The sequence below is a fragment of the Phodopus roborovskii genome, unplaced genomic scaffold, assembly GCF_943737965.1.
Source record: "Phodopus roborovskii unplaced genomic scaffold, PHOROB, whole genome shotgun sequence".
Taxonomy (NCBI): domain Eukaryota; kingdom Metazoa; phylum Chordata; class Mammalia; order Rodentia; family Cricetidae; genus Phodopus; species Phodopus roborovskii.
Window position 1 is genome coordinate 8,171,596 of NW_026126407.1, and position 27,499 is coordinate 8,199,094.

At 47.8% G+C, this 27,499-nt stretch overlaps 1 protein-coding gene across 8 annotated transcripts in view; it reads left to right on the plus strand.

Moving 5' to 3' along the window:
- Rap1gap2 (RAP1 GTPase activating protein 2) overlaps positions 1-27,499 on the plus strand; it is a 189,078-nt gene that overhangs the window by 152,790 nt on the left and 8,789 nt on the right. For all 8 annotated transcript variants that reach the window (XR_007834248.1, XM_051180021.1, XM_051180019.1 and 5 more), the window contains 10 exons: positions 2,423-2,501; positions 3,279-3,332; positions 5,766-5,849; positions 11,081-11,181; positions 12,910-13,039; positions 14,846-15,001; positions 17,683-17,754; positions 18,247-18,333; positions 19,798-19,932; positions 26,427-26,564. Coding sequence is in view for 7 of the 8 variants with exons in the window: in XM_051180021.1 (XP_051035978.1) it covers positions 2,423-2,501; positions 3,279-3,332; positions 5,766-5,849; positions 11,081-11,181; positions 12,910-13,039; positions 14,846-15,001; positions 17,683-17,754; positions 18,247-18,333; positions 19,798-19,932; positions 26,427-26,564 (1,036 nt within the window). In the remaining variant the exon portion in view is untranslated. The remainder of the gene's footprint in view (positions 1-2,422; positions 2,502-3,278; positions 3,333-5,765; positions 5,850-11,080; positions 11,182-12,909; positions 13,040-14,845; positions 15,002-17,682; positions 17,755-18,246; positions 18,334-19,797; positions 19,933-26,426; positions 26,565-27,499) is intronic.

Genomic DNA, 27,499 nt, shown 5'->3' on the forward strand with positions numbered 1-27,499 from the left:
CTCCTCAATGCCTTACTTTTCCTTGTTACTTTGCTTTGAGTTTCTTCATGATAAACAAACATGCTATTTGATGGGTTCCCTCGTAGGCCTTAGCCTACCTCCTAGTAAAGAGGGCAGGAGGCTGGAGAGATGACTTTGCGTTTATGAGGATGGGGGATCAATTCCCAGCACCCACATGGCAGCTCACAACAGTTTATTATTGGAGTTCAAGGGGATCTGACACCCTCTTCTGGGCTCTTTGGACATCAGGCATGCATGTGATACACAGATATACAGACAGGCTGAATATCCACACACAAAACATAAAAAAAAAAAAAAAAAGGTAAAGAGGACAGGCCACTGAGGACACGGCCATGGATGGACACATGTAGGGTAGTCTTGGATTTAAAAGCAATAACTGGAGCTGTGAATGCAGCTTCATGGGGAGCCCTTACCTAGCATGTGCAAAGCCATAGGTTCAGACCCCTGCAAGGAAACAAAACAACAACAAACACCTCAAAGCAAGAACTGGTGAGGTTTTACAGAGGAGTAGAGATTCTGATTGAAAACAACAAAAATAACAAAAAAAAAAAAAAAAAAAAAAAAAAACTCTCAGAAAATAATGGCTAGCACAGAATAAAATTGTGTGAGGCCTATAAAATATTTGAACAGTACAGTGAACAGATTTAGTCCTATATTCTTATTCTCAATAAAATAAAACACACAACCTTTTAGAGTCCCCATGGATTGTGAAAAGGGGAATAAAAGGTCTATGTATTGTTAGGAAATTTAAAATAATACCATATAAACTATGCTCCCTGAATATGACAATTAATTTATAAACCAACAATAAAATACTCGAGGGGGAAAATAATCTTGTATATGGAAAGTTTTTTTTTCTGCCCCCCCAGAGCCCCTTTAAATAACTCGTGGGTAGAAAAGGAAATCACAAAAGGACTGACAAAATATTTGGAACAATATGGCAATAAAAACACTACCTATCAAAGTGTGTGGGATGCAGTTAAAGTGGCACTTACACACAGATGCATAGATGCAGATGTGTCTCGGAAAAAGAAGACAGCATAAATGAATAAGCTTACAGGCTGATAAGCTGGGGGGGGGGGAGGGGAGGTGTGGCTGGGTGTGTGGCTGAAAAGAGAAAGAAGGAGATGAAGAAAACGAGGACAAGCAAGGGGAGTAGAAACATATATGAAAAGGTGACAGAGCTATGGCAGGAAAACCTCAGCTGAGAACAGAGTGCAGGAAGGATGCAGGCAGGCTGTGGGGTGCAGCTGAGCTGGGAGAGTGCTTGCTTAACCCACACGAGAGCCTGGGTCCAGCCTCAGTACTGCAGAGTGAGGTAGAAAACTGGCCTATGGACGGGCCAAGGTTATTGTACACCGTAGGGAGGCGCTGCTAATGATGAAGCCCGGGGCCAGAAAAACAGCTTCATAGCGACGAATGTCATGGGTGCTTGGGTGGAAAACTTTTAATTATTCAAATAGAAAATTTAATTATTCAAATGAACATATAAGTAGAAAACTAAGGAACTGTAAGGGGGAGTCTCTTATAAAGGATAGTTGTCACACATGTACTATAGCAAACCTTTAGTGAACCAAAAAAGGAAAAAAAAAAAAAAAATACCTGTATCACACACATCATTTCAGAAGAAAGGAAGTATCCTGTGATTTTGCTTGGTTGGAATAATACTTACCCTGTTATGGAAATTTGGCAAGGGAGGTACATGAAGGAAAAAAAAAAAAAAAAGGCCAGCATTGTTATGGAGCATAGATGTGATGATCTAAACAAACAATCAGTTAAATTCAGCAAAATACTAAAAATCCTACATCACAAACACTTGGAGGTTCACCCATGCAATGAAAAGATGACTTTAAAAAGAGTTACAACCCACAAGGTTAGCGGATTAAAAATCCTATGATGATCTAAGCAGACATGCAAAGTGTTCCGTGAAACTCAGCGCTTTGATAATGTGTTAAATGAATCAGGGAACAGGCTAAATTTAGAGTCTTATGTTGAATCCCTTTCCCAAGCAGATTCCATCTCATTTATATTTTGAGTAAATCCAGATTTTCAAATATTAGATTATCTTTCATAAAGGTTCATTTGCATGTCGAAATCTAAATATATCCATAAGCTGGGCCCAGTTCTCTGAGAAAAAACCAAAACAACGCCTCCCCCCAAATGGTGGCCTTGAAAGTGGCTGTTTGCATTAGCTATTTTTCTAGGTGTGATCTTTAAGTATCTACCATCCTTGGGGGACACAGGAAGGAGTCCATTTTCTCTCCCTTAGTGTGGGGAGATAGATAGCTCTATTTCCAGGCCGATGGAAGCAAACCAAGGACCCCACCTGGTGTGACCTCAGCCGCTTTAGCCAATGACTGTCTTTCATGGGTGCCCTCATCTCACCCTTATCTGTATCCAGGTCCAAAGTGAAGACAGTGCATGAGCGGATCCCCTTGGCTGGATTGAGCAAGTTGCCCAGTGTCCCTCAGATTGCCAAGGTAAAAAAACAAAAATCAATGGAAGGTGGCCTTTTCTGTCAGCCCAGGGCTGGCTCTGGGGTGGGGATGCAGGCTTTGCCTTGGGAACTGGGAGGCGATTTTGCTCTTTGCCTAGGAGTGAGGTGGTTTAGCAGCTGCCTCCTCCATTTTCCCTCCCTCCCTCCAACTCATCCTTGCACCCAAAGCTGCTTGTGGAATAGTCTACTCCACTCAGGAGACAGGAGAAGTAGGAAGGCAGGGCTGACTACGGCTAGTGCTTCAGAGGAGGGTGTTGGTAGGCAAGGGAGCTTCCACTGAGGGGTGGGGGCTGGGCTGAGGGTGATCCAGATCCAGCCCACCCCGAAGAAGGGATGGTCAGGGGGCTCATGTCACTGCAGGAGTGACTGGATACTTGGGAATGGAGTCAGCACAATGGAGTCAGAAGGGAGGCTGGCCGGGCCAAGTGGAACTCTGAATATGTAGACATATTCACTCCGAATACAGGAATGCCAGCAAAATTGTGTCTTTTGTGGGAGTTGGGGAGTGATGGCTTTCTGGTATTGTCTTCCAGTCAGGATGGAAATGTTTTCTAGACTTCATTTCTTTTTGCCCCCCCCCCCTTTACTTTATCACGAAACCTCAGGACCCCAGACTGTCCTGAGTCCACATTAGTGAATGGCAGAATTTGAACCCTGTGTTCCTTGTGCCTCCACGATGCTTTCTATCTGTGGGTAGAGGAGCCGAGTGTACTTTACAGATAGACATGGTTCTTGACTTTGCGTTTCTTTCCTTGCCCAGGCTTTCTGTGATGATGCAGTGGGGCTGAAATTCAATCCTGTCCTGTATCCCAAGGTGAGGACCTTTGTGTCCCTGTGGGGCCTGTTGTCCATAACCCTTCAGCTTGGCAACTGGGTCTCTATGGGGGAGTTCTTTGAGTCATGGAGGAGTCATGTAGGGTCTCTATGATGATCTTCTATATCTTTTCTTATTTATCCCTCCACGAACTGCTACCCTGGGACCCATCCTCAGTCATGCTGTGGCTTCCAGCTCAGCTGAGTAGGTCCCTGGCCTGCTTGAAGGTTGGTGGGGGAGGGTAGCTTTGAAGTGTTCCTACTTCTCCCTAGCTGTACTTCTCTGAGACCAGGTTTGGGGTTGTGCAGATTCTCTTTATACCTGGGAAGCCAGTCAGATCCACCCTGACATCATGAAGGTATGGAGTGCAGAACTCAGAAGTGCACTAGAAAGTAAGAGGCCGAAACTTGGTTTCCTGTTGCCCACGTTACTGCAACCCTGAGGTCCTCTAAGCCTTGCTGGCCTTAGTTAATAAAGTGGTGATTCTCTGATATTGGCTCTGTTAAGACTGGCCTGATATTGACCCCAGTTCTGGTATAGGGATGTGCGTGGGGAGAAGCAATAATAGCAAAACAAACCAACAAATGCAGTCAACAGCAATTACAGCATGGCAGTGCTTAAATCACCCACAGTGGAGAATTGCTTGAAATTGCCCATAGGAAAAGATCTTGTGTACTGACTGCTGCTTCATAAGCCAGCAGAGGCTCGGGGAGGAAATGGAAGCAGAGATGTACTTCCCCTATGGCTTCTGCTGTGGCCAATGCATTTGTAGCCGAAGCTTGCTGGGTCAGCGCTGCCCATCCCCCAAGTCTCAGTCCTGACAACCAGGAACCATGAGATGAAATTTCTGGCTGGGAAGCCAGACTTTCACCCTGCTCCGACACCCAGAACACCCCTGACCACATCGTAAATGGCTGTGACTGGGCTCAGCACTCTTAGAAGCTATGTGCATCTATAGGACCATGAGCTGCTTGCTTCTGTCAGATGCCTCTTTGCAGTCATTTTGTCATCTGGAGACACCAGCAATATGCTGCATCCAGAGAATGTTTTCTGTCATTCAGGCTGACCTACCTTTGTAATCAAAGCGGAAAGAGTGGGGTCCTATAGCCAGCCCAACCCCATCAGAAAGGCCTAGCTGAATTCAGGTGTGACAGTTCTTGTCACAATCATACCCATCAGGAGGCTCCAGGATGCTCATTCATAAGTCTGCCTTGGGAAGCCTGAGGGGCCTCTTGATCACGGAAGAGCAGCTATACTTCATGCAGTCTGTATGAAGGCCGTCTGATAACCAGCTGAGACGTGTGTATTTCCACATGTGCAGAGTTACATGTTCCGTGGAAGGTCTCCATGGCCCGCCTTTCCCCTGCAGGGCAGCTGTTCTCACCTTTCACTCACCCAGGCAGCCATGGAGGGCAGCCTGTAGGGTGGCTAGCAGGGTTCTCACTGGGAGAACCAAGGAGCACCCCTTTCCTCAGACACCCGAGGCCTTCGCAGAGGTAAAGTGTAATGGCAGCCTGTCATTGGCCACATATTTCAGCCAAGTCAAGCTAGGTTTCTTCCTGTAGCATGGCACATGGCCAATCTCTCTTTCGTGTTGTAGAGGGTTCCCAATAGCACTCAGGCAGCCTTCTCTTTCTCATAAACTGGCCCAGTTCTGATATTTCTGGAGGGTTCCATGGATGATGATGACAGCTAGAGCTGCTTTGTGCTCACCACTGTCCGTTCTTTGTCTTGTTGGATCTCTGGAATTCCACTTCTGCCTTTGACGGAGGAGGGAGCTGAAGTATAGGGAGGCTGACTGGTCACACAACACCACCACATGGCTCAAAGCACTGGATTCCAAATCAGACCCAAGTGTTTCTGATCTCACATACCAATTCTGTGAGGCAAGATGGGGGTATAGCTAGAGCCTGTGGCCAGGTGTTTTCTGTTTCTTTCCCTTTGTACATCTTTCTAGAGAGAGTTCATTTTATGGGTTGACGTCTGGGTAGGAGAAGTGACTTACTCAAACTTAGATTTCTGAAAAGAATTTGAATTAGAGCAGAGCCATCTGTGCTAGCTATTTGCTGGGGGAAGGGATTGGCTTCCTTCCTTCCTTCCTTCCTTCCTTCCTTCCTTCCTTCCTTCCTTCCTTCCTTCCTTCCTTTCTTCCTTCCTTATGTTCCAGATGTGTCTGGCATGTCTGGGTGGGTCAGAATGGGAGGTTTGGCTGCCACTGGGATACCCCAGGTGCTGGGAGTTAGAGAGGGCCTTAGAGCAGTATTCTGACACTGGCCAGTTCTTTGCTTCTCCTCCTCTGTGTGTGTGGCTGTCTCTTCTCTGGGCCCACTCTCTGATGAAATGGTTATGCCTTCTGCTTTTCCCCCCCCCCCCCCTTGCTTCCTGTTAGCATCAATCTTGATGTTTTTTTTTTTTCTTTTTCACAATTTTTAGGCTTCTCAGATGATTGTGTCCTATGATGAGCATGATGTCAACAACACTTTCAAGTTTGGGGTCATTTACCAAAAAGCCAGGCAGGTAAGCACCAAGGTTCACATTGGTCACCACAGTCTCTTGCTTATGACTTTGCTGTATTTACCCACCCAAAGCGCAGGGGTCCCGAGCTAGGCTCTTTTTTTTTTTTTTTTTTTTAAGATAAGCCTTATTTTCAATTGAGTGTATATGTATGTGTTTTGTGTGGGTGTGTACACATGTGAGTGCAGGTGCCCATGGTCCAGAAGAGGGAGTTGGAGTCCCAGGAACTGGAGTAATAGGCAGATAGATGTGAACCATTTCATGTGGGTGCTGGGAACTAAATTCAGGTCCTCTGCAAGACTGGCAAGTGTTCTTAACCACTGACTTATCTCTCCAGCCATTCTCTTACTTTTCAACAAGAACACTTTATGTATCTATTATTTTAGCTTAGCATAATGAACTAATCCTGGTATCTTCATCTCTGTGTCGTTATACTTTGTTCCCCTGCTTTTCTATCCCGTTGCTCTCCTTGAATTGAGCTGGTTCCCTTTTACCTCCCAGTCAGCTCTCTTGTTACACATCCTCAATTGCTCACTGTTTCCTGCTTTCATTAAGATTGCTTTATCTTTCATGACCACAGACACACACGCATACAAGTGAGCACACACATACACATACTTTATTTATTTATTTATTTATTTATTTATTTATTTATTTTTAGTTTTGAGACAGGGTTTTACTATGTAGCCTTGACTGGCCTAGAACTTATTGTATAGACCAGGCTGGCATTGAACACAAGCGATCTGCTTGACTCTCCTTCCTTAGTGCTGGAATTAAAGGTGTGCACCACCATGCCTGGCAGAAAATCATAAATTTTTAAGTTCAGGGGATATATATGTAGTATTTATCTTTCTGAATCTTGCTTATTTTACTTAACACAATGATTTTCAGTGGTATCTATCCATTTTCCTGCAAATGTCATAATTTCAGTTTTTTTCATGGCTGCATAAAATCCCATCGCCTATCCATCTTTTGATAAGACATGTAGGTTGGTTTCATTTCCTGGCTATTGCAAATAGTGTGTTCACAGACATGGATGTGTAAGTATCTCTGTGGTTATTAAATATTCTGAATACAGTTGCCAAATTTAAAGCATAAATTGGATTGGAGGTAGCTGAGGAAGGCAACTTTACAAAAAGGCCTGCAAATCTTGTAGATGGTGGTGTAGTTCTTCCACCGTAATGTCTAATTCTTCCTTGCTCTTTCAGCTTATGTTTTCTGTGGGCAATGAATCACAGGAAAACTCAAACAAGAGAGAGGGAATGGGTTAGCATAAGCCACTCTTCTCCCAGGGGGCAATTAGCCTTTTCTCCTCACTCAGTGGGGTGTTGGAACCCAGTGATGTCATGTTGGTAGGTTGAATTCAGCCTTGCTGGAAATATTTACACTATGGAAACTAGAAAAGAGCAGCTTCTATTCCCTCACTGGGAATAGAAATCCTGTCTTCTGCAGTGAACATTACTAATGTCCCGAGCAGAATGGTCAGCTAAAGGCACCTGTGTCTCCTCATCCAGGTTCTGTGAGAAGATTCCATGTTCATTTCTCCTTTGTATCCAAGTGCCTAGCATGGTGTTGAACAGACAGACACAGACACACACAGACACACAGACACATACACACACACACACACAAATGCACACACACACACTTTGTGAATTTATGTGTGTATAAGAGTCAATTGGTATGTGATTATTGAATGAATGGAAAATGAGGCCCTGCTAATAGCAGGTCATTGATGTCCTGTGGGTTTTTTGCATGGCCATCTCTTTGTTCTTTAGTTGATTTCTTTGTTGGTTAGCTTTCTTGAATAGCTGGTTTATTTGTCTGAAGACGTTAGACCACAGAAGACACAGGTGTGCTTCAAAGCACTAATTGGGTGACGTGTTTAAGAGCTGGAAGGCCAGCATGGATGCATCTCATAATTCAAGGGAGATGATTCTGGCTGCCACTGTCATGACTTTCACATATTAACAACTTTATTTCACACATGTTGGTTACTGCCACCCCCGTAATTAAAGTTCTTTGCTTGTGAATTTTACCAAAACATTTCTTACGCGGTGATTACAATCCAATGTTCCAGCAAAGTTGCAATTATTGAATATTAACCATCTACCTCTGAGAAAGCGCCCGTGTATTGTTTATGTACCCAGTGCTGCTGCTACTGCAGGGGAGAAGCCGGGAAGATAAAATACTTTTAAAAAATGCTGGGCAGATTGTTACTCAGCAAACCTACAGCTGGGGACATTTAATATGAACATTTGTTGCATAAAAGCTCTAAACTGGTGGTTTGATAAAAATAAGCCTCACCTAACTGCCCTGTTTGTCATGTACTGTGCAAAGCACGGTGGGGTGACATAGCGATGACTAAGACCTCCTCCCTGAGTGTATGGTCAAGCTCAAGGGCTGTATAAAAACAAGGACATTGATAATAATCATGCTGAGTGTGAATCCTGGGGGAGTGGTGCCAGCCCCAGAAGGCACACTAGGTTGTTTGCTGTAAGAGATGTAGCTTGCCTGGAAGCAAGGTCCTTTTGGCATGCTGAAGATCAGGGTCAGTACACTCATAACTGCAGGGTAATAGACTCTTTAGACTTCTGAGCCTTGGGGACTGTCACAACCACTCCCCTCTGCAGACAGAAGCAGCCCCAGACATATATGTAAATGAGTTGGGCTGGCTGTGTTCTAATAAAACTTTATGAAAACAGAAAGCAGTCTAGTCTTGACCCCCCAGGCTAGCATTAGCTGTCTCTGGTTGAGTAGCAGTATTTACCCACTCATGGATCTCAGTCAGGATCTGTATTAACTACTATTTCCCTAAAAGGGTTTTAAAACTTAAGTCTAGCTGCCTGCCTGCCTGCCTGCCTGCCTGCCTGCCTGCCTGCCTGCCTGCCTGTCTGTCTGTCTATCTATCTATCTATCTATCTATCTATCTATCTATCTATCTATCTTCTATCTATCTATCTATCTACATGATATGTGTGTCATAGATGTTGTATGTGTGTATGTTGTTCTAAGTTGTTTTATCCCTGTGTTGGTTCCATAGTGAAGAAACAGATTCTCACTACAAGGATCCCTACATTTTCCTTTTTTCTAGCTACACCTGTTTCCCCCGCCTCTGTTCTCCCCTCTAGTTCCTAACCGTTGGTAACCGTTTATCCGTTCCCCATCTTTGTTTCACACTGTGATAGAACCACACTGATAGGGCATATCATATCTTTATGAGTTAGTAACCTTTTAGTTAAAAACCTCCAGGGCTGCTCTCCTCAGCAGATTCTCCAACTTCTCAAGTATGTCACTAGTTTGTTTGTTTTTCTTCTGTTTCTTCCTCTCTCCCTGCCTCCTTCCCCCTTTTCTGTTTCCCTCCTTCTTTTCCTCTATCCTTTCATTATTCTGAGATAGATTCTCACCATGTAGCACAGGCTGGCCTTGAATTTGGTAACTCCCTGAGTACTGGGATAACAGGCATGTCCCCATGGCTTCTGTCACCATGTTACCCAGCTTAGGCTCTGTTTTTATTGCTGAGTAGTATTCCATGGACTGGCTGTACATGCTTGTGCTTAACCAACAATTCACTAAGACATCATAGTTGTTTCCAGCACTGAAGAATTATGATCAGAACTACTGTGAAGACTTTTATGTAGGATTTGGGTTTTTGAACCTATACTTTCATTTCTCTGGGATAATTGCCTAGAAGTATGATTGCTGGCCTTATGACCAGCATGTGCAGCCACCAGACCATTTTCTGGAGCAATTTTTTCCCCATCAGAGTGTGCAGCTTTCCTGCATCTGAGCCAGATTTGGTGCTGCTGACTTCTAATTTAGCCCTTCTGACACATGCATGGTGTACCTCATCGTGGCTCTAGTTTGCATTTCCCTGCTGGTAACGATGCTGGACATTTTTTGTCGTGTGCTTACAAGCCATCTGTGTGTCCACTTAGGTTGAATGTTATGTCTTTTGAGCATTTCCTAATTTTTCTTACTGTTACATTTTTATCACAGCTTTCCTAATCTATAGTTCTCACACTGTGCAATTCACAATAGTAAGGATTACAGCTTCACAGTTGGTTTGAGGTGTGATCTCAGTGGCATAGCAATAATGATCTAATTCCAAAATATGCTCATCACTCTCCAAATAAAACCTACACCTATGGTCGGTCACCCCTGTGGCCCACTCCATTTAGCCTCTGGAAGATAGCAAATTCAAGGCCAACTACATAGAGAGAATCTGTGTCAAAGTAGTCTGCCTTCCAGTTCTATGGATTTGTCTGTTCTGGATCTTTGAGAAGTGGAAGGATATATGTAACATTTTTTTCACTGGTTTCTTTCACTTAGATAAATGTTTTCAGGGTTCATCTATGTTGTAACGTGTATTTATTCCTTATTTAGGTCAAGTAATGTCCCATTGAATGGCTATACCACATAAAAGCAACCTGTTGGTTGGTGGGCAGATAATCTGGGTGGTTTCCACTTGTGGGTTAGATACAGTGCTGCTGTTGACACTCATATACAAGTTATTTGTGTGTATGTGTGTCCATGCATTTTGATGTCTCTTGGGTATATACCTAGGGATGGAACTGCCCAGTGGTTAGCCTTCTGAGGGACTGACAGACTGTTGTCAGAGTATCTACCCTGTTCACATTCCTGTCAACATCGATCAAGTGTTCAGAAGTCTCCGTAACCTTGTCCCCGTTTTTTCTTGTCATTCATCATCACATCCATCCTACTGGTGTGGTTGTCAAGTGAGGGTCTTACTGTGGTTTTGGTTACTGTAGAGTTTTTGTTATGGGACAGGGTCTCGCTATCTTAGAATTTGCTTTGTAGACCCACCCTGACCTTGAATTCATGGAACTCTGCCTGCCTCTGCCTTCCGAGTACAAGGATTAAAGGAGTGTACTGTACTGTCTGGCTGAGCCCCATATTAGAGTTTTGAAAGTTCTTTGAGAGTCGCTTTGGAAACCAGCGACCTATCCTTTACTTTGAGTCACACTTTTGGTGTCAAGCCTAAGGCCGTTTTCTCTGAGCTCTGCTGGACTTCAAGGCCCCCTTACCCAGGGCCAGAACCCAGCCCTGCAGAGTGTGCCTCCATTAGCGTGTCCTCTAGCTGAGGACAGCTATAGCACATATGCTGGACAGCAGGGAAGAGATGAGAAAGGGACCCGGCATCTGGACATCCCTTTCGCTTCACACCCAGAGGTTTCTTCTCATCCCCTCCCTGGCCACTGTGTTTCTTCTAGACACTGGAGGAAGAGCTCTTTGGGAACAATGAGGAGAGCCCAGCTTTCAAGGAGTTTTTGAGTCTCCTGGGCGACACCATCACACTGCAGGACTTCAAAGGGTGAGTTTGGTCAGGGGCTGGCTATATCCATGGGTGGGGCCCTTGGTGAGGGCCCAGGCAGACAGCTCTGGGAGAGCATGGAGACTTTTCTAGCTTCTGATTCTTTGCTCACATAGCTGCATTCCTGAAGACTCAGTGGTCCTAGGGATAATCCAGAGTGACAGGTTGGCTGGAAGGCAGTGGCCTTGGAAGCTTGATGAGATCGCTCCTGCTGAGGTTTGCCTTCCTAATTACGTTTGGCTCAAACTGACAGTGAAAGGCATCCACCTTCCCTACGGCTCACCTGGCAGGAGAGAGAGAACCCTGTGATGTTTGGAAGGAAATGACCCAATTTGGACAACGTGCGAAGAACAGATAATTAAGACTTCACTCGAACATAATAACCCCCTTGGCAGAAATCCATGCAACAGCCCCTTAAATGGACAGAAAGCTAGAATATTGGGACTAGTGTTTGGAAAACCCTGGCCCTTGATTTCCCTTAGAAAAGGTGACATTTGGAAATATTTCAGACCTGTCCAACCGAGTGGCTGGCTGAGAGTCCTAAGATTTAGTCCAGGAGCCCAAACAAACACCGAATGTCCTGTGAAAAGCACTTAGTCCAGTTGCAGTAGGTGTTCAATAGTTGCCCTCTTCCTCTACTTCTTTCCCTCCTCCCTCCCCCTTTGCTCATCTTCTCCTCTCTTTGAAGTCACTGCTGTTGTCTGGAGTCTGGAGACAGTCACACCAGGGTTAAAATCCCACCTCTGACACTCACAAGCCCTAAGATGTTGGATCAGTGACTTTACCTGGAGAAGAGTCCAGTTTCTTATCTGTAATAAAGAGAGATAAACGTGAACATAATGGCACCCCACAAGGTCACAGGGGTTTCAAACTGATAATTCAGACAAAGCAGGTTTGGAACCTGAAAGGGCCTGAGGTGCATCTGTTCCTTTGTTTTTTGTTTGTGTTTTTTCCCCCTCCCAGTTGCTGAAGACTGTGGTCCCAGGCTGGCAGTCACATCTCTGTGAAGGGAGAAGGGCTGGCCCCTGACAGGCCATCAGCTCTTCCCCAACTTCTCCTTCCTGGGTGATGCAAGTGTGCATGCTGGGGCCTCCATGTGGTTTGTCTCCGTAGAAGCTGACTGTTTAAAGTTGATCAGCTGTCCCTTCTTCTGGAAGGCTCTAAGTCCCCCATGGGTTCATCCACATCCAGTAGAGTGACTGATTCTCCTGGCTCTTGACCAATGACTTGGATAGAGTAAAGGCTCATGCCCAGCCTCGGGGACCTTGGGGAGCTAGCTCAGGCATTTGTGTAGGGTTATGAATGGGTGATGACCTTCTCACTTGAACAGCCAAGTGGAGGGTGCTGTTCAGCCAAAACTTGAAGTAGAGGCTTTGCTTTAAATTAATTAGTTTGTTAATTTGGTTGTGTTGTAAGACAAAGTCTCACTCCATAGCCCAGGCTGGCTTCAAACTCAGTATCCTCCTGTTTTGACCTTCAAAGTGCTAGGGTTACTAACACGTGGCCGCCAGGTGCCAGCCATCAGGTCTGCCTCTGTGTCTCATATAGGTGGTTGATGGTAGGATGCTCAGCTAGGCTACTCCGAAGAACCAGTCTCCACCCTTTATACCTCTTTGGCCCTTAGCTCTTCCTTGTCTTCTCACCCGCTTGTTTGCTACCCGTCCGTAGTGGCACCATGATGCAACTTCACCTCACTCCTCATTCTGCTCCTGCCCTGTTTTATGGCAGCTTCCGAGGAGGCCTGGATGTGACCCACGGACAGACAGGGGTGGAGTCGGTGTACACCACTTTCCGGGACCGGGAGATCATGTTCCATGTCTCTACCAAGCTGCCCTTCACGGATGGTGACACCCAGCAGGTAACCAGTGTAGAAGGCAGGGCCAAGCTGCAGATCGCTTCCACTTGCTGCATGCAGCCTGGGGTGGCCTGTTAAAACCCTTCCTTGAGGCTCAGGGTGTAGCCCAGCTGTAGGGTACTCTGTCTAGGATGCAGGACGCAGGAGGCCCTGGACTCTATCTCCAGCACAAAAAGTAGACGCTTCCCCCAGGAAGTCAATGAAGGGTCAAGCTTTAAAGCAAGCAATGCTGATAAAGGCTGCTCGGCAGATCTGCAGATGGTACTCAGGCCAGGGGAGCAAGCTGGGTGCTCTAGACTCTTGGCCAGTCAGTGGCCTTGTGGCTCTGGAACATGTGGAATGGCATCTGTGTTAGAGGGCTGCTGTGGGGTCCTGCAGGTTTCTGAACAGTGGGCTCCCATGAGTCATGCCTGGCATGTGCCTGCTTCTTGTGGAACCTCTGTCCTCTGTCCTGGGCACTTAGGACACTTAGCCCTTCTACCTCCTTGCTGCCCTGTGAGTGTGGAGTCTCTATGAGAATCCTCTCATTGCCTGTCCCTAGTCTGTGAGACCTGTGACTCCAGCATTTGCCAGCTCTCCAGGGTAGCTGCTTTGAGCTACACATCCCCAGGGAGGGTTTGGCTCTCGCAGCTGATTCTGGCTACTATGATGTTAATCTCCTATTCCCACTTCTTTCCTCCTCCCTGCCTCAGAGAACACAGGAGAGCCTCCTCCCAACTCTGACCTGTTTCTTTCTGCCCAGGGAAGGGAGCAGGGATACAAAACCATAAACATTGGACATGGCTTCTTGGGAATCAAAGAAATTGGCAAGAGAATTATGATTTGGCTCCCAAATGATAACTGAATGTTCCAGAAACACATGGGTGTGGGATTCCTTGTGTAGCCAGAGTGTGTTTTTCCTGGGTGTCTCACCTTCGGTCCCCATTTTCATACAACCTCCCTCACCTATTACCCTATCTAGTCTGTGTGCTACAGATCTTGGCTCTTGGCAGGGACCAAATCAATGAGAGTTCTTTCCTTTTAAGAAATGGGCCCCAGCGGTGTGTGTGTGTGTGTGTGTGTGTGTGTGTGTGTGTGTGTGTGTGTGAACAAGTGAGTCAGTTTGCATAAAAGCACCCAGTGCAGTGTTCAGAGCAGACACTCTGTAAGTGGGAAACTCAATTTGAAAGGCCTGAGCACAAGTCCCACTTTGAGTATTCACTTAATAAAGGATCAAACACATGGGCGGGACCTGGTGCACAGGAAGACCTTAACATTTGTAATCTTCCATGTGAACAGCCATTCACAGTTCCTGGCACATAGTAGGGGCTTGTAACCTAGATCACATGGCACAGTGCCTGGCACTGCTGGGTCCTGGCCACTTGTTCTCCCCTAGCCAAGCTGACCTGCATTGCTCTGAGTGTGTCCTCACCTCTGATGGAATGATCTGCCCCCTGCCTCTTCCTCACCAATCCTGCCCATGATTTTCAGGATGCAGGCTCTCTGCTGCCACCTGCTCTCTGCTCCTAAAGCTGCTGGGTACTTTTTGCCAGAGAGCAGCTGATTTACCCTCGGCTGGCAGCTTGGTTAGTGTGTTCAGGTGCTCCTCCTGTGTTTGTGTTTCTTCTGGATCACTTATGACTGGCCTGCCGTTCTTACATTCTCCCCAGGGTCCCGAGTCCAGGCTCTGTAAGCTGTTGAGTTTAGTTACACTGAGGGACAGAGTTCAGGGTTTATGAAAGGTGAAATAAAGAGGAATTTGCTGTTGAGCTCTTTTCTGTTTAGGGAGGGTCCCAACTGTCTTGTAACAGTGAGGTACTTTCTATTTAGCTGCAGAGAAAGCGACACATTGGGAATGACATTGTGGCCATCATCTTCCAAGAAGAAAACACACCATTTGTCCCAGATATGATTGCATCAAACTTCTTACATGCCTACATAGTTGTTCAGGCTGAGAGCTCAGGCACAGAGACCCCATCCTACAAGGTAAGGAAAAAGCCTCATGGGGGAGGGCAGTCGTGGGCCCAGGTACATCCCTAGGGGTGGTGGGCTCAGTGATAGCAACAGACATTAGGTCTTAGCTGGCTGGTGATGACGCACACCTTTAAACCCAGCACGCAGGAGGCAGATGAGGCAGATCTCTGAGTTTGAGGCCAGCCTGGTTTTCAGAGTGAATTCCAGGAAAGACACTGGGTCTTAATAGTATTGTGGTCCTCGTGGTTGGTTCGGTTTCTGAGATTTGGAGCCTGGCCCTTGGTGGAAAGCACCTTCCATTATCATCTCCTCCATCCTTCCTCTAGCTCTTCAGCTTCTCACTGAGTGGTCCAGAAGCCCCAAGTGCTGAGCTTTGGATAATGGTGATAGTGTTTGCTAGAGGAAGTCTGAGGAAGAGGAGCTGGAAAGGATGGCCAGGAAAAGGGAAAGAAAGAGGGAAAATGGGAAGACAAAGGCTAGAGGGTGTTCATAGACCCTGGTCCCTGCATCTGGATGATGTGGAAGAATGGATAGTTTTAATTGGAAGGTTTCGATGAGAATGTAAGACCTGCCATGAGAGCTAAAAATGTCACCCTGGCTACTGGTGGTGGTATGTGCTTGTAATCCCTAAATCCTGGCAGATGTGGGAGCAAGGTCACAGGGGATGAGAGTTCAAAGCTATCCTGGCCGACATAGTGAGACCCTCTAAAAAAATGGAAAGAGGATGAGGAGGGTGTGGGAGGCAAGGTGGGTTAAAGAAAGTTGGATTTAGTCAGTGTATACTGTATGCATGTGTAGGAAGGGCCACCTGTTGTAATGGAAGGAGGTGTGCAGAGCACACTCGATTGTTCTGGCTCCTGGCCCTAGGGATTGGAGAGGCAGGACATACTCCCTTGCCCTCCTCACTGACTGCTTCTCCTCCTCCCTTCCTTTTCCTAACCTCCATGGCAGCATGTCTCCGTGTTCCAATGGTTGGAGGAGCCTGGGATACAAGGGAAACAGGTTGAGTCAGAGATTTTAGGGTGTACATTCCTACAGAGGACTTGGACCCTGCCTCTGCTGACCTGTGGACTTAAGGGCACACCTGAGCCATTGACCCTGTCAACACAGACTACTTGAATGCAGGCCTGAGGAGGAGGGGCCAGGCCATGGGAAACAGCTGGACCAGAGTCTGTGCTTTGTCCCAAGTGTCCCAGATACCCACAGTGGGCAGCCAAATTCTTGCTCCAAGATGGAATTCTAGACTTGGGCCACCAGTGCATGGTTAGGTGGATGGAGGGGGCGGCTGTGTCTGGCAGCTGGGGCTCAGCCAAAATCTTGTCAGTGAATACGACCCATTCTTGACTGTGAGTACCTCCGTTTGGACAGCCGACAGCCTTGGGTTTGTAGGAAGAATGCCCCATTGACTGAAGCACTGCTCCCCTGCTCCCCCCCCCCCCCAACCTGGCAGGGCCTCGTTTTGGCTGGGCCCCAGGCTGCCTGCTCACCCAGTCTGGCAGACTATTGCATCTGCCCTACTTCACAGGCCAGAGCAGTTGGCAGCATGCCAGGGCCACCGCTAGTGAAGGGATAGGGCAGCCTCCCCAGAGCCCCACAGCCTCAGGGGTTGTCAGCAGGTAAAGCTAAGATAGTTGCATGTAGAGAGGAGGTGAAGAGCGGAGCCTGCCTGTTCCGGGTTCACCTTTATGCAGAGAGCCCCTGGACATTCTTACAACCCAGCCTCGAAGCTTCTGGCTGTGGCCTGGCTGTCCCCCACCCTCATTCCCAGCCAATGCCTTTGATATCTGTGCTCAAGCCTCAGCCAGACTGACTGGCTCTCTGTGTAGAGCCAGACTCCAGACCTGGGTCCACTGCCTGTGTCAACGCTCCCAAGAGCCCCAAGCTCTCCTTGCAACCAGTATTTACTTTAAAAAAAAAGTATTTATTGTTATTGTGGTTATAGTAGTTGTTGGGTCAGAGACAACTTTTGGGAGTCAGTTCTCTTCTGGGGATGTGTGGTAGGTATTTATTTTTAACCTGTGGAGCCATTTCTCTGGACCAGTATTTACTTTAATTTTTTTGGGGGGGGTTTCAAGACAGGGTTTCTGTGTAGCTTTGGAGGCTGTCCTGGAACTCACTCTGTAGACCAGGCTGGCTTCGAACTCACAGAGATCCACCTGCCTCTGCCTCCTGAGTGCTGGGATTAAAGGTGTGCGCCACCAGTGCCCAGCTCCCGTATTTACCTTTTAAACACTCAAAGTGATTTTGGGGGTCACTATAGTGGGGGAACCCTCAGAGCTGTGTTGGAGTGGTCTGGGTTTCCAGCGCTCTTTTCTCTGGATTTTTGTGTGCTTGTTGCATACCTCGGCTATCTCTTTCCTCGTCAATAAAATGGGCAGTGATTCTTAGTTGCCTTCTCTGTGGTGAACACTACAGTAGGGTAATGAGATAAACCTCCCGGTCACCTGCATTGTCTTGTAATCAGGGTCTCAGCCATTCCACAGCCCAAGGTGTTTGGCCCCTAGAAAGGCAGAGGGAAGGATGCAGGCTTCCATCCCATTCAGCCCACCAGAGGAACGTCATTTGGGGCTTGTGGGTGATGCTCACACAGATATTCTATCTGTGTTCTGGGGAGGAGGGAAGGGGCAAGCTTGTCTGCTGTAAGGAGTGGGACTCCTCATCTGTCTTAGCCCATGCCAGACTGTTTCATTCAGGTGTCAGTCACTGCAAGGGAAGATGTGCCTGCCTTTGGTCCTCCTCTGCCAAGCCCACCTGTTTTCCAGAAGGTAAAAAAACCCTTTCTTCCATTCTTGTCACACTCAAGATACCAGATCTTTCCACCTGAGTGTCAGTGGTTGGAATGGGGTTGAATGTAGGCTGGGAGCATTGTCAGGGAGGTCTTGTTATAGCTTTAGGGATATCTCCTTCCCGGATATCTCCCTACCTCACCCTTTGGGGCCAATCTGGCTCTTGTTGGGAGTTTGATGATGGTGTTGCCTTCTTATTAGAAGAAGGGCTCTCATACAGTGCTCCAGGCCAAGTGCCATATGCAGGGTGGGTTTCCAGTACTGGGAAGCTGGCTTCCATGCTGTGTATTAGCAAGAATGGCTGGCCTTGGCTGGATATGACCAGATATGAGTAGGGCTCTTGCAGGGGCTGTCACCATACCCCTATACCCTTTGTTCTGCCTTTCTGTTACTGTGCTTGGAAGCTTTTTTTTTTTTTTTTGTCTACCGTGGTGGAGGCTGGGAGAATTCTGAACCCTCTTTCTGTTTCAGGGTGCAGAATTCCGGGAGTTTCTGCTCACCAAGCTCACAAACGCAGAAAATGCTTGCTGCAAGTCGGACAAGTTCGCCAAGCTGGAGGTGAGAGTGGCGGACTGCAGGGCTCCTCTGGGCTTGCTCTGAGCCTCTTCCTGGGGTCTCACCATGATACTTGTGCAGTTGGGGAGCTTTGTGCTCTCTCCTAAGCCCTCAGCTCTGTGTTGCTTTGGGAACTCTGGTTTTTCTTGTAAGAGCTCATCTAGTCTCTAGGTCTCACCAGCCAATCACTATTTGTTTACTGAACATGTCTTATATCCAGGACTTGTTCTGTTATCAGAGATAAGTGAGACATTACTTCTGCTGCTATGCGTCACAGGCCTTTACTGAAGAGAAACTATGGTTAACAATACAGTGTACTGTATTACACTCTGGGCTGTGATGGAGCCTATGGGAAATGATTGCTTCTACTAGGGAAGATGGAGGATGTGTTCAGGGAAGGCTTCTTGGAGGAACTTGCTTTTGAGTTTGAGCTGCTGAATCTTGATGTCTGATGAAGCTTTCACATGAGGAGAGTCTGGAACATCATTCCAGACACAGGAAACCGCTAAGGGCCAAGCAGTTGCAGACTTTTAGGGGTGGGAGACATGGCCTGATAGCATCCTCATGTGTCTGAAAGATGGGGCTGAAAGCTGTAGATGGTGGTTGCATGAGATGGAGAAGGGCTGGGCTTACAGGTGATGGGTGCTGTGAAGTTTTTAAGCAGTGTTTGATTTGCGTGTTAGAGGTATCATTAGCCAGCTGGTGTTAGAGGAGAAGAAGGAGTTGGAAGGGAATTATGACAGCAAACTGGCCAATTAGAAATGATTAAAGAGTCTAAGAAGCTCAACAAAGGTGAGCATTTCACAGAAGGTACTGGGTTAAACTGCTGGTAGGTGTCCAACCAGAGGCCTGTCTGCAAGCCACATGTGCCCCAGAATAGCCATGAATGTGTTCCAAGACAAAAATCATAGACTAGTAAGTGTAAAACATTGTGAATTTCCCTCCTAGTAATCTGACTGTGCAGTTCTTATTGTGTCACAATGTCAAAAGGTTGGACATTCCTCTAAATTCAGGAAGACACTCCTAGAAATGAGGGTGGGAAAGGTAGAATTACAGGATGACACAGGCTTTAGGCTTAGGCTCTGTGGTGATGGGAATAACTGGGAGAGAAGCGTCCTTAGGACTATGGCCTCCTGAAAAGGATGAGTCCAGGCTGTGTATATGGAGCCCCCTAGAGGCTGCATGCATGTCCCTGGCTGTTAGAGAGCCATGGGCAGAGGGGCTGTGGATATAGATCTTTGTCTGGGATCTGGGTTGGGTATCCCCAGGGCAAGCCTTGGAAGAGGTGGTGTGGCCAGGGAGAGGGAGAGCAGGGGCGGGCCCAGAACCTTTGTGCTAACTGCAGCACTAGTGGGCATGAAGTTCAGTCTCCTCTAAGACACCATCATGGCCCTCAGGCCAGGCATCTGGAACCCAGAAGGAAGCACACAGTGGTGTCGGCACGCTGTATACGCCCTTCCTTTCTAGGACCGGACCCGGGCTGCTCTCCTGGACAACCTCCATGATGAACTCCACACACACACTCAGGTCATGCTAGGCCTGGGCCCCGAGGAGGACAAGTTTGAGAATGGGGGCCATGGAGGATTTTTGGAGTCTTTTAAGGTACGGACACAGGCTGACTTGGGATTGCTGAGACAGAGGGCAAAAGAAAGCAAGCAGCTAAGTTCCTGGGAATATGGCCTCAGAGCCCAAGGCCCAGTTAGAGGTGACAGGATGGGATGGGACTCTGCAAAGGGCTGGGGTGCTGTGTATGAGGTTGGAGCAGCCAGCAATGATTCCAGTGACCCTACCACGCTGTCTCCCTTGGCCTGAACCATCACCAGCTAGGAACCCTCTAAGTAGGCAAATGAGTGAGCAGAGGCGAGGAGGCCACACAAGCTAAGAGCCTTGCTGTCTTCCTCTGTGGTCCGGGAGTCCAGGGAGGAATGGTGGGAGGAGGCCACACGCCTTTGGGGTCCTCAGTGGCTGGGTGGTGTGTTTCATGATTCTTCCTTGCTGCAAAGTCCTGGGACCTGGCTGGGGGGGGGGGGTGAGTGGGTGGGGCCACAGGCTGAAAAGGGAAGAGTTTTATCCAGAAGGAGCTCCCTATCCCCAGAAATACTCATAGGGGGCCTGGATGGCCACTGAACCAGGGAGGGGCAGAGAAGGTTGCAGCATCGTGTCCTGGCTGAGTGCTTGCTGGTCCACACAGCACCTAATTGGCATCTGATTTGAACCTGACTATAATGGTGTGCATTGGCCAGATAGTGTTTCTCAGTATCTCCTTTAACATGGGTGGGGTGGTGGTGCTGGAGGACAAGCTACAAGAGGCCACAGGGTCCCAGGGCCCTGCGCCTCAGAGATGGTTGGGGCTTTGTTCACACCTAGACTTTCTCCAGGTTCTGTTAGGTCCCTCTCCCACCAGAGATATTAATAAACATGACATTTTGAGGCCAGTGTAAGATAGGGGTTACTAGGTAAGATCTTTAAAGTCCCTAAGGTACAGTTTTCTTGTTAAGGACCCAGGGGTAATAAATTGGACCTCTGACACTGTGTTGTGATAGTTCATTGGAATAATGCCTGGAAATTGCAGACATAGTAAATACCCTTAGCTATTGTAACAGCTATTGTAACACATTAACTGTGCTGTATAGGTTACATATAACCTTAAACCCCCCAACTGCCATTAGTGCTCCATGGGGAAGGCTGGTATTATACATATAATAATTTTGGCATAACGATTCACACTCATTTTTAGGAATTGTGAACATTGTTTTACATGTGAGGAAACAAAGACACAGAGACTAAATAATTTGTTCCAGGTCACCCTGGAGACAGAGTTGAATTCAGGTCTCCCAAATTCTTACCAGCTACATGATACTCCCTCCCAGTTTCTGATCGTGAAGATTCCACCCATGCCGGCCAGGCCTGGACAGGTCTGGGTCAGCTGTGCACTGCCCAGCTGGACAGCTGAGAGCAGGGCATAGCTCTGCTGGCCCAAGCTGGAGCCAGCAGCTGAGATTCCTCCCAGGGGTGGGAGGAGCCAGGCTGCTTGTCCAGGCCAGTAGGAGATTCCTGGGGCTTCTGGTTTGGTCTTGATAGAAGTGGCTCTGAAAGGGGAGGGGAGTAGGTTGGGGATCCAGATGCAAGAGGAGCTGGGTGTGGAGGTGCATGCCTGCATCACCAGCACCTGGGAAGCCAAGGCAGGGGCATGATGAGTTCAAGGAAGGCTACATAGAGAGACTCTTAGATTTTGAGAAAAATGAAAATGAAGGGCAGAGGAGAAAAGGAACAGAGAAGGAAGAGGGAGCCATGGTGGTTACACCCTCGCCGAGAGGAGGGTGTTTGTGAGGCTGGGTAGTAGGGAACAGGGTTGGGCCTAGGGGAGACAGAGGAGCAGCCACTTAGAGAGGCCCTCTGAGGCTCTGGGGGAAATACCAAAGTGTTCCACCTCCCTCCGGAAATTAATGTATGCGGAATCATCAGAGCTCAGCTGAGCTTGATGAGCTTGCACGATGCTGTGTTTTGTGGACATTTTATGAAACATTTGCTACTTTGAGTTTTACAGGTTTCCTTTTATACTTTAGAGCTAGTGTTTTTGTTTTTTATTTTTATTTTTTCAGGTGTCATATATTTATGTAGCACTGTATGTAGGCTGTGGACATTCTGCCCATGGGGTTCAGTGGATGAGGTGGCCCAGCAGCTAAGTACAGGTGGCAGATCTCAAGGATGGTGGCTCAAGCCCATTTCGTCCCATCTCCCGCATCTGTTAGGAGTAGTAGGAGTCGGTATATGTTTCACTCCAGGGTGCCTGACGTATTCCCAGAGAGGCTTTCAAGAGAGAGCATGCTGCAAGGCTCTATTATGACTGGCCGATGTTGAGTCTGTCAAGTTGGAACAACTCATAGGCACTTTTTTGTAAGGAGGCGATGGTGCTGATGTCTGGGAAGTGACTTGTTCAGCTTGCTGGGGCTGAGATGAGGTGACACACAAGGGTAATGAGAAAGTGGTGCATTTCTTTGTCCTCATGCCTCACAGGAGAGCTTGATGGGAGGCAGCTTGAGGTGTGCTGAGGGCTGGGAGGCCTTAGGGACTGAGGGAGATCGGTGGAGCCAGAGTGATTGACCTGGAGGACAGCAAGGGGCAGTCATATGAAACGATAGGAAAGGCCAGCCCAAGACTGCAAGGTTTATAAATTTAGGTGAGATACCAGTTGTGTATACATAAGAACTTTCCGTGGGTAAGGCTATCCACGGCCAGAATAAGTAACAGGTCCCTGGAGGACACAAGCAGGCGTCAGGTGAGCTTTGTCAGATAGGGATGAGCCAAGTGCAAGCCAGTCCAGCTAGTCCCAAGGCCCCCTAAAGCCTGCACAAAGGCTTCCATGACACCCCCTTCCCTGTCTTTCTCATCCCTCTGTCCCTCTGTATCTTCTCCTTTTGTTCCCCTCACCCCACCCTGGTATTCTGACTCGGCTGCCCAGTTTGAGTGGGCCAGCAGAGTTGCTCATTGCACTGTAATGTGAAATTCTTTAGATGTTACCGGACAGTTTCATTCAAGGCAAGCAGTGCTTTGTGTCCTTCATACTAAGATCTGGGCAGCAGAGCTAACCCAGGTGTCATCCCAGGTGTTGGATACACACTGTCTCATTTCATCCTTGTGACAACACCTCCTGGCAGGGGTCATGGGAGAACCAGGACTCCACCCTTTCTGTTGCTTCGAGCAGGAGAGCAGGTGACTGACAATCTGCCCAGTTCTGGGATTCTGTTGGTCACTGGTTTCTCAGATTCACTTTGTTGACTCTGACGCAGCACATGGGCATCTGCAGACACCTTTTTCCCTGACATCAGCCTGTGACTTTTTTATGAGTGTGATTCCCAAGCCTCCTGCTTTCCAGCCAGCTTTAGTTAATGAGTGAACGTTCCATCTTGGCCTTTATCTCCATCCTCATCTCCTCACTCTCTCCTTCCCCTCCCTCTTCCCATCTCTTTCCCTCCTCCTTTTCCATTTCCCCTGCCTCCCTTCCTTCCCCCTTATTTTTCTTTTGGAGACAGGGTCTTACTTTGTAGCCTAGGCTGTCCTTAACCTCTCAAGTCTCCGAATTGCATGGATTTCAGGCAGGCACTGCTGTATCCAGCTTTGTATTGTCAATCTTGGGGCCTGGGATACTAGATTTGAATCCCAGCTCTATCTTACTGATGTGTGACAGTCCTTTATTACTTGGGAGATTTTCTATTCTGCCTATACCTCAGCCTTTTAAGGGTTCAATAGGATTGTGTATTAAGGTTCCTTAGACCAGACACACTGCACAGGGCTTACTATTCATACTTGGATCCTAGAGATGATGAGGACCAGATAAGAACACAAATGAAGAGTGTGCAACTTGGTAACACTGGTAGCGGCAGTACAGGGAACAAGCATATAAAGATTCTGGCATTTATGAAACATTAATGCCATTTAAGGAGCCTTCTCCCCCCATCCAAGGACATGTCAGGTTCCAAAGATTACATGACTTTATGACAATCGGGTGGTAGAATGAATCAAACATGCTGGCTCTTGCAACCATGTCCCAGGAACACTGTTGCTAGGCAACTCTTCTGTGGTCTAGAGAGGGGAGAGGTGCCGTCCCTCATGGGGCATCTTTGATTCAGACAATAGAGGCTACATGATGTCAATTTGAGGCTGGTAGTCTCACACCTCATTGTTGGTGCCTTGTCCGGAGGGGGAGGGCTGTTACACGTACCAGCAGCCTTTCTGAGTCTCTGCCCCTTGTCAGGAGGGAATGGCATGCAGAATGAGGCCCTTTGTCACCCCCAGGTCTCAAAGGTGTCACTGGGGTCTTGAAGAACAGTACTTGTGTCAACGTGGATCTCTTCCTGGATGTCTCAAGGGAAGGAAGGGGGCTTTGCTCTTCCTCTGGAGAGACCTGTTAGTGGGCACATGGGGGTGTACGCACGCCTGAATCCAGAAAGGAAGGAGTGGGCTGTAACTTAGTTCCTATCTATTTCCTGATGCTAGGGTGACAGGCTCACACCCTGGTGAGGAAAATCCATTAATGACTGTAGCAGGAAGTCCAGGCTCAGCTGGTCAAAGCTCACATGTACTTTCCTCCTTCCCCTGTGTGGTCCTGGGCTCTCCTGCCTTATCGTCAGGTTTGACCTCCCAAATGGCTCCCATGCTTTCAGATGCTTTTCCCCCAAAACCACCAGCAAGGGATGTTCCTCCAGCAAGGGATGAGTTAAATGAGTTCTTTACACTGAGCCTGGATACTTTGCATCCCAAGGAGGAGGAGGAGACATTGGAATAGATGTTGGTTCTGCCAGCTGGAGTTTGGTACTTGTACTTGAGCCACCAATAGTGCAGGTGTCCAGGAGCCTTTGCTCTTTGGGCCTCAGAACAACTGATTGACACATATAGACCATCATCACAGACACTGGGTCTTGCACTCTTTGGACTCCATGCTCCTTTGGCCTCAACACTGCAGTTGTAGAACTTGGTGTGGTGCTGAGCACACAGGAAACATAGTATCAACAGCACTAGAAGCTACATTTGTGATGCACTGGGCTCTCTCTTAAGAGCTTTACATGTTCTTGCTGCTACTGCTTGTGTAGATACACCTTATCCCATTCTGTGTAAGTCCCAGAGAAGCTAAACAAGATGCAGGGTCCCCAGCTAGCAGGTGGTACCGTAGAGCACCCAGCTATTACTCCTGGCACCACCAGCTAAGGCTTTTGTGCTCTTGATCACTAAATTGTGTTGTCTGGTCATCTTGTTGAGAAACCAGATAGATGATCAGATGGTAATGTTGCAAGGGCATGGGGGTCACCAGAGAAAATCTCCACAATATACCTTCACTTTAAATGCTTCTGTAGCAAAAGAATGTTATTCTTGGGGGAGCCAGGATCCTGCAGCATGTTTGTTGGCCCCGTAGATGGGGCTGAGTTGCAGCATCATAAACACCCCTCTTTGGTCCTGTGCAGAGAAGTGTTGCCCTTTAGAGAAGTTAGGGAGGGATTGTCACCCCAGGTCCAGCTTCTCCACGGGTTCAATCAATGCTCTTATAGCTTAGTTATCCTCATTTTCTCAAGCACATGACAAACCTGACTGTCCTGGTTGTCGTTGGCCGGACACTTAAAAGCTTGCCAATACCCATCCTACCCTGCTTCTCCCCACTCTTTGCTCTTTGCTGGCCATAAGTGAACATAAGGTTCCAAAACCCCAGCAGCCCCTCCCTGGCCCCACTTGGAGCACTATATGGGCCATATAGACCCATAGTGGTCATCTGGAAAGTGTGTCTTTAGCTTCTGCAAGCCCACGTGATGCATGGATGCACAGGACCTTGTTCCAGGGTTCTACACGAAGAGCAGTTGTAGATACACAAGGCACACCCATGGTAATAACGGGAAGGGCAACTCAGGAGAGGAGGCTTAGCTTTGTGAACATAGAACTGATGTATGGTCTATGATGTCTTTCAGTGGTAGAGCTCTTGCCCAGCGTGAGGGAGATCCTAGGTCATTCCTCAATGCCACACCAAAAATTAAAAGTCAAAATAATCTATTTATATTTATATACAAATGCTATGCTTGCCAACAGAGAGCATCAGATCCTGTTATAAGATGGTTGTGAGCCATCACGTGGTTGCTGGGTATTGAACTCAGGACCTTTGGAAGAACAGCCAGTGCTCTTAACTGCTGAGCCATCTCTCCAGCAGAAGTCAAAATAAAAGGAGTCGGTGTTCAGTCTGGCACTTGTGTTCAGTCCCCATCCTGTATGGCACATGTGACAGCCAGTTTACAGACAAGGAAGCCATAACCCAGAGATGAGATGTGGAGTTGCTAACGAGACAGTGTCACTGAGGTTTGCTGAGCTTCAGACCTTGCTTCCCCTTCCCATAAAAGGAGGATACCAGGGTGGCCCACTTTGCACCACTGAGCCCTCCGACCCTGCCTGGACAGAATTTAGAGAACTCTGCAAACACCAATGACCGAGGTGTGGGCCTTGTGTCTGTTTACATGCTCATGCTAGTGTGCACATGCATATGTATGTGTGAGCCTAGGACAGAGTCATCCAGAGAGGCCAGGTACTGACTCTCAGACCTTTGTCCCCACCCCTCGCAGAGAGCCATCCGTGTGCGAAGCCATTCCATGGAGACCATGGTGGGTAGCCAGAAGAAGCTGCATGGTGGGAACATTCCTGGCAGCCTCAGTGGGGGCATTGTCCACAACAGCATGGAGGTCACCAAGACCACCTTCTCTGTGAGTACTTGGGATCCTGGGCCAGCATGTGGAGGGAGGAAGGCTGTGTCCCATCCCAGGTTTGGGCTAGGCAACTTTAGCAGGGCAAGCTGGACGATGGGCTGGGGACACTGAAGCTGCTGAGGAGCTAACCCAAGCCCTGCTCTGTGACAACGGTCCTGTGGCACTTCCACGCCAGCCTGCCGCTGGGGTCGGTTTGTTTACGAACTGAGCTTGGGGGCTCATGAGGGAGACCCTGTTCCCTGTTGATGACAGCAGTGGACACCCCAGCTTGCTTCTGCACCAGGCACTGAAAACTGGTGATCAACACACAAGACCTTACCTGATCCCTGTCACGGTTGTCTGAGTAGACACTGGGGCACTCTCCATTCCACACTTCCAGAAAAGGGGGCTCAGAGTGGTTAGGTAACTTACTAAAAGTCACCCAGCTAGGATGAAGTTCTGGGCTTTGAGTGAAGGACTTCCTGATACAAAATTTAGCCTCTTCACACTATGTGTTCAGCTCTCAGAGAGAGACAGCCCTGTGGGGCTGCGAGCTTAGGCCTCTTGACTCACACCAAGGGCAGGTGAGGGAACCATGTAGCCAGCCATTAAGAAGACAAGTGGCTTTTGACTTGTATGGACTGGAATTTTCTTTGAATTTTTTTTTTAAATAGCAGAACAGACTCACAGAGATGTTGACTTTTATTACAAATGGCCTTGAGCAATGGCTTGATTATTTAATATTTTCACATATACTATCTTGTTTCTCTCAGAAGAAGGTCATGATATCAACAGAGCAGGTTGATTTCCTGTGGGTTAGGAAACTGAGGCCCTGAGATCTTGACCATTCTCTCAAAGTGACACAGCACATGAGTGGCACTGGGCCCGGGGCTAGACACCATTGTGTCCTCTTCCCACCACAAGGCTGGGGACTTGTTAAGCAGAGACCTTGG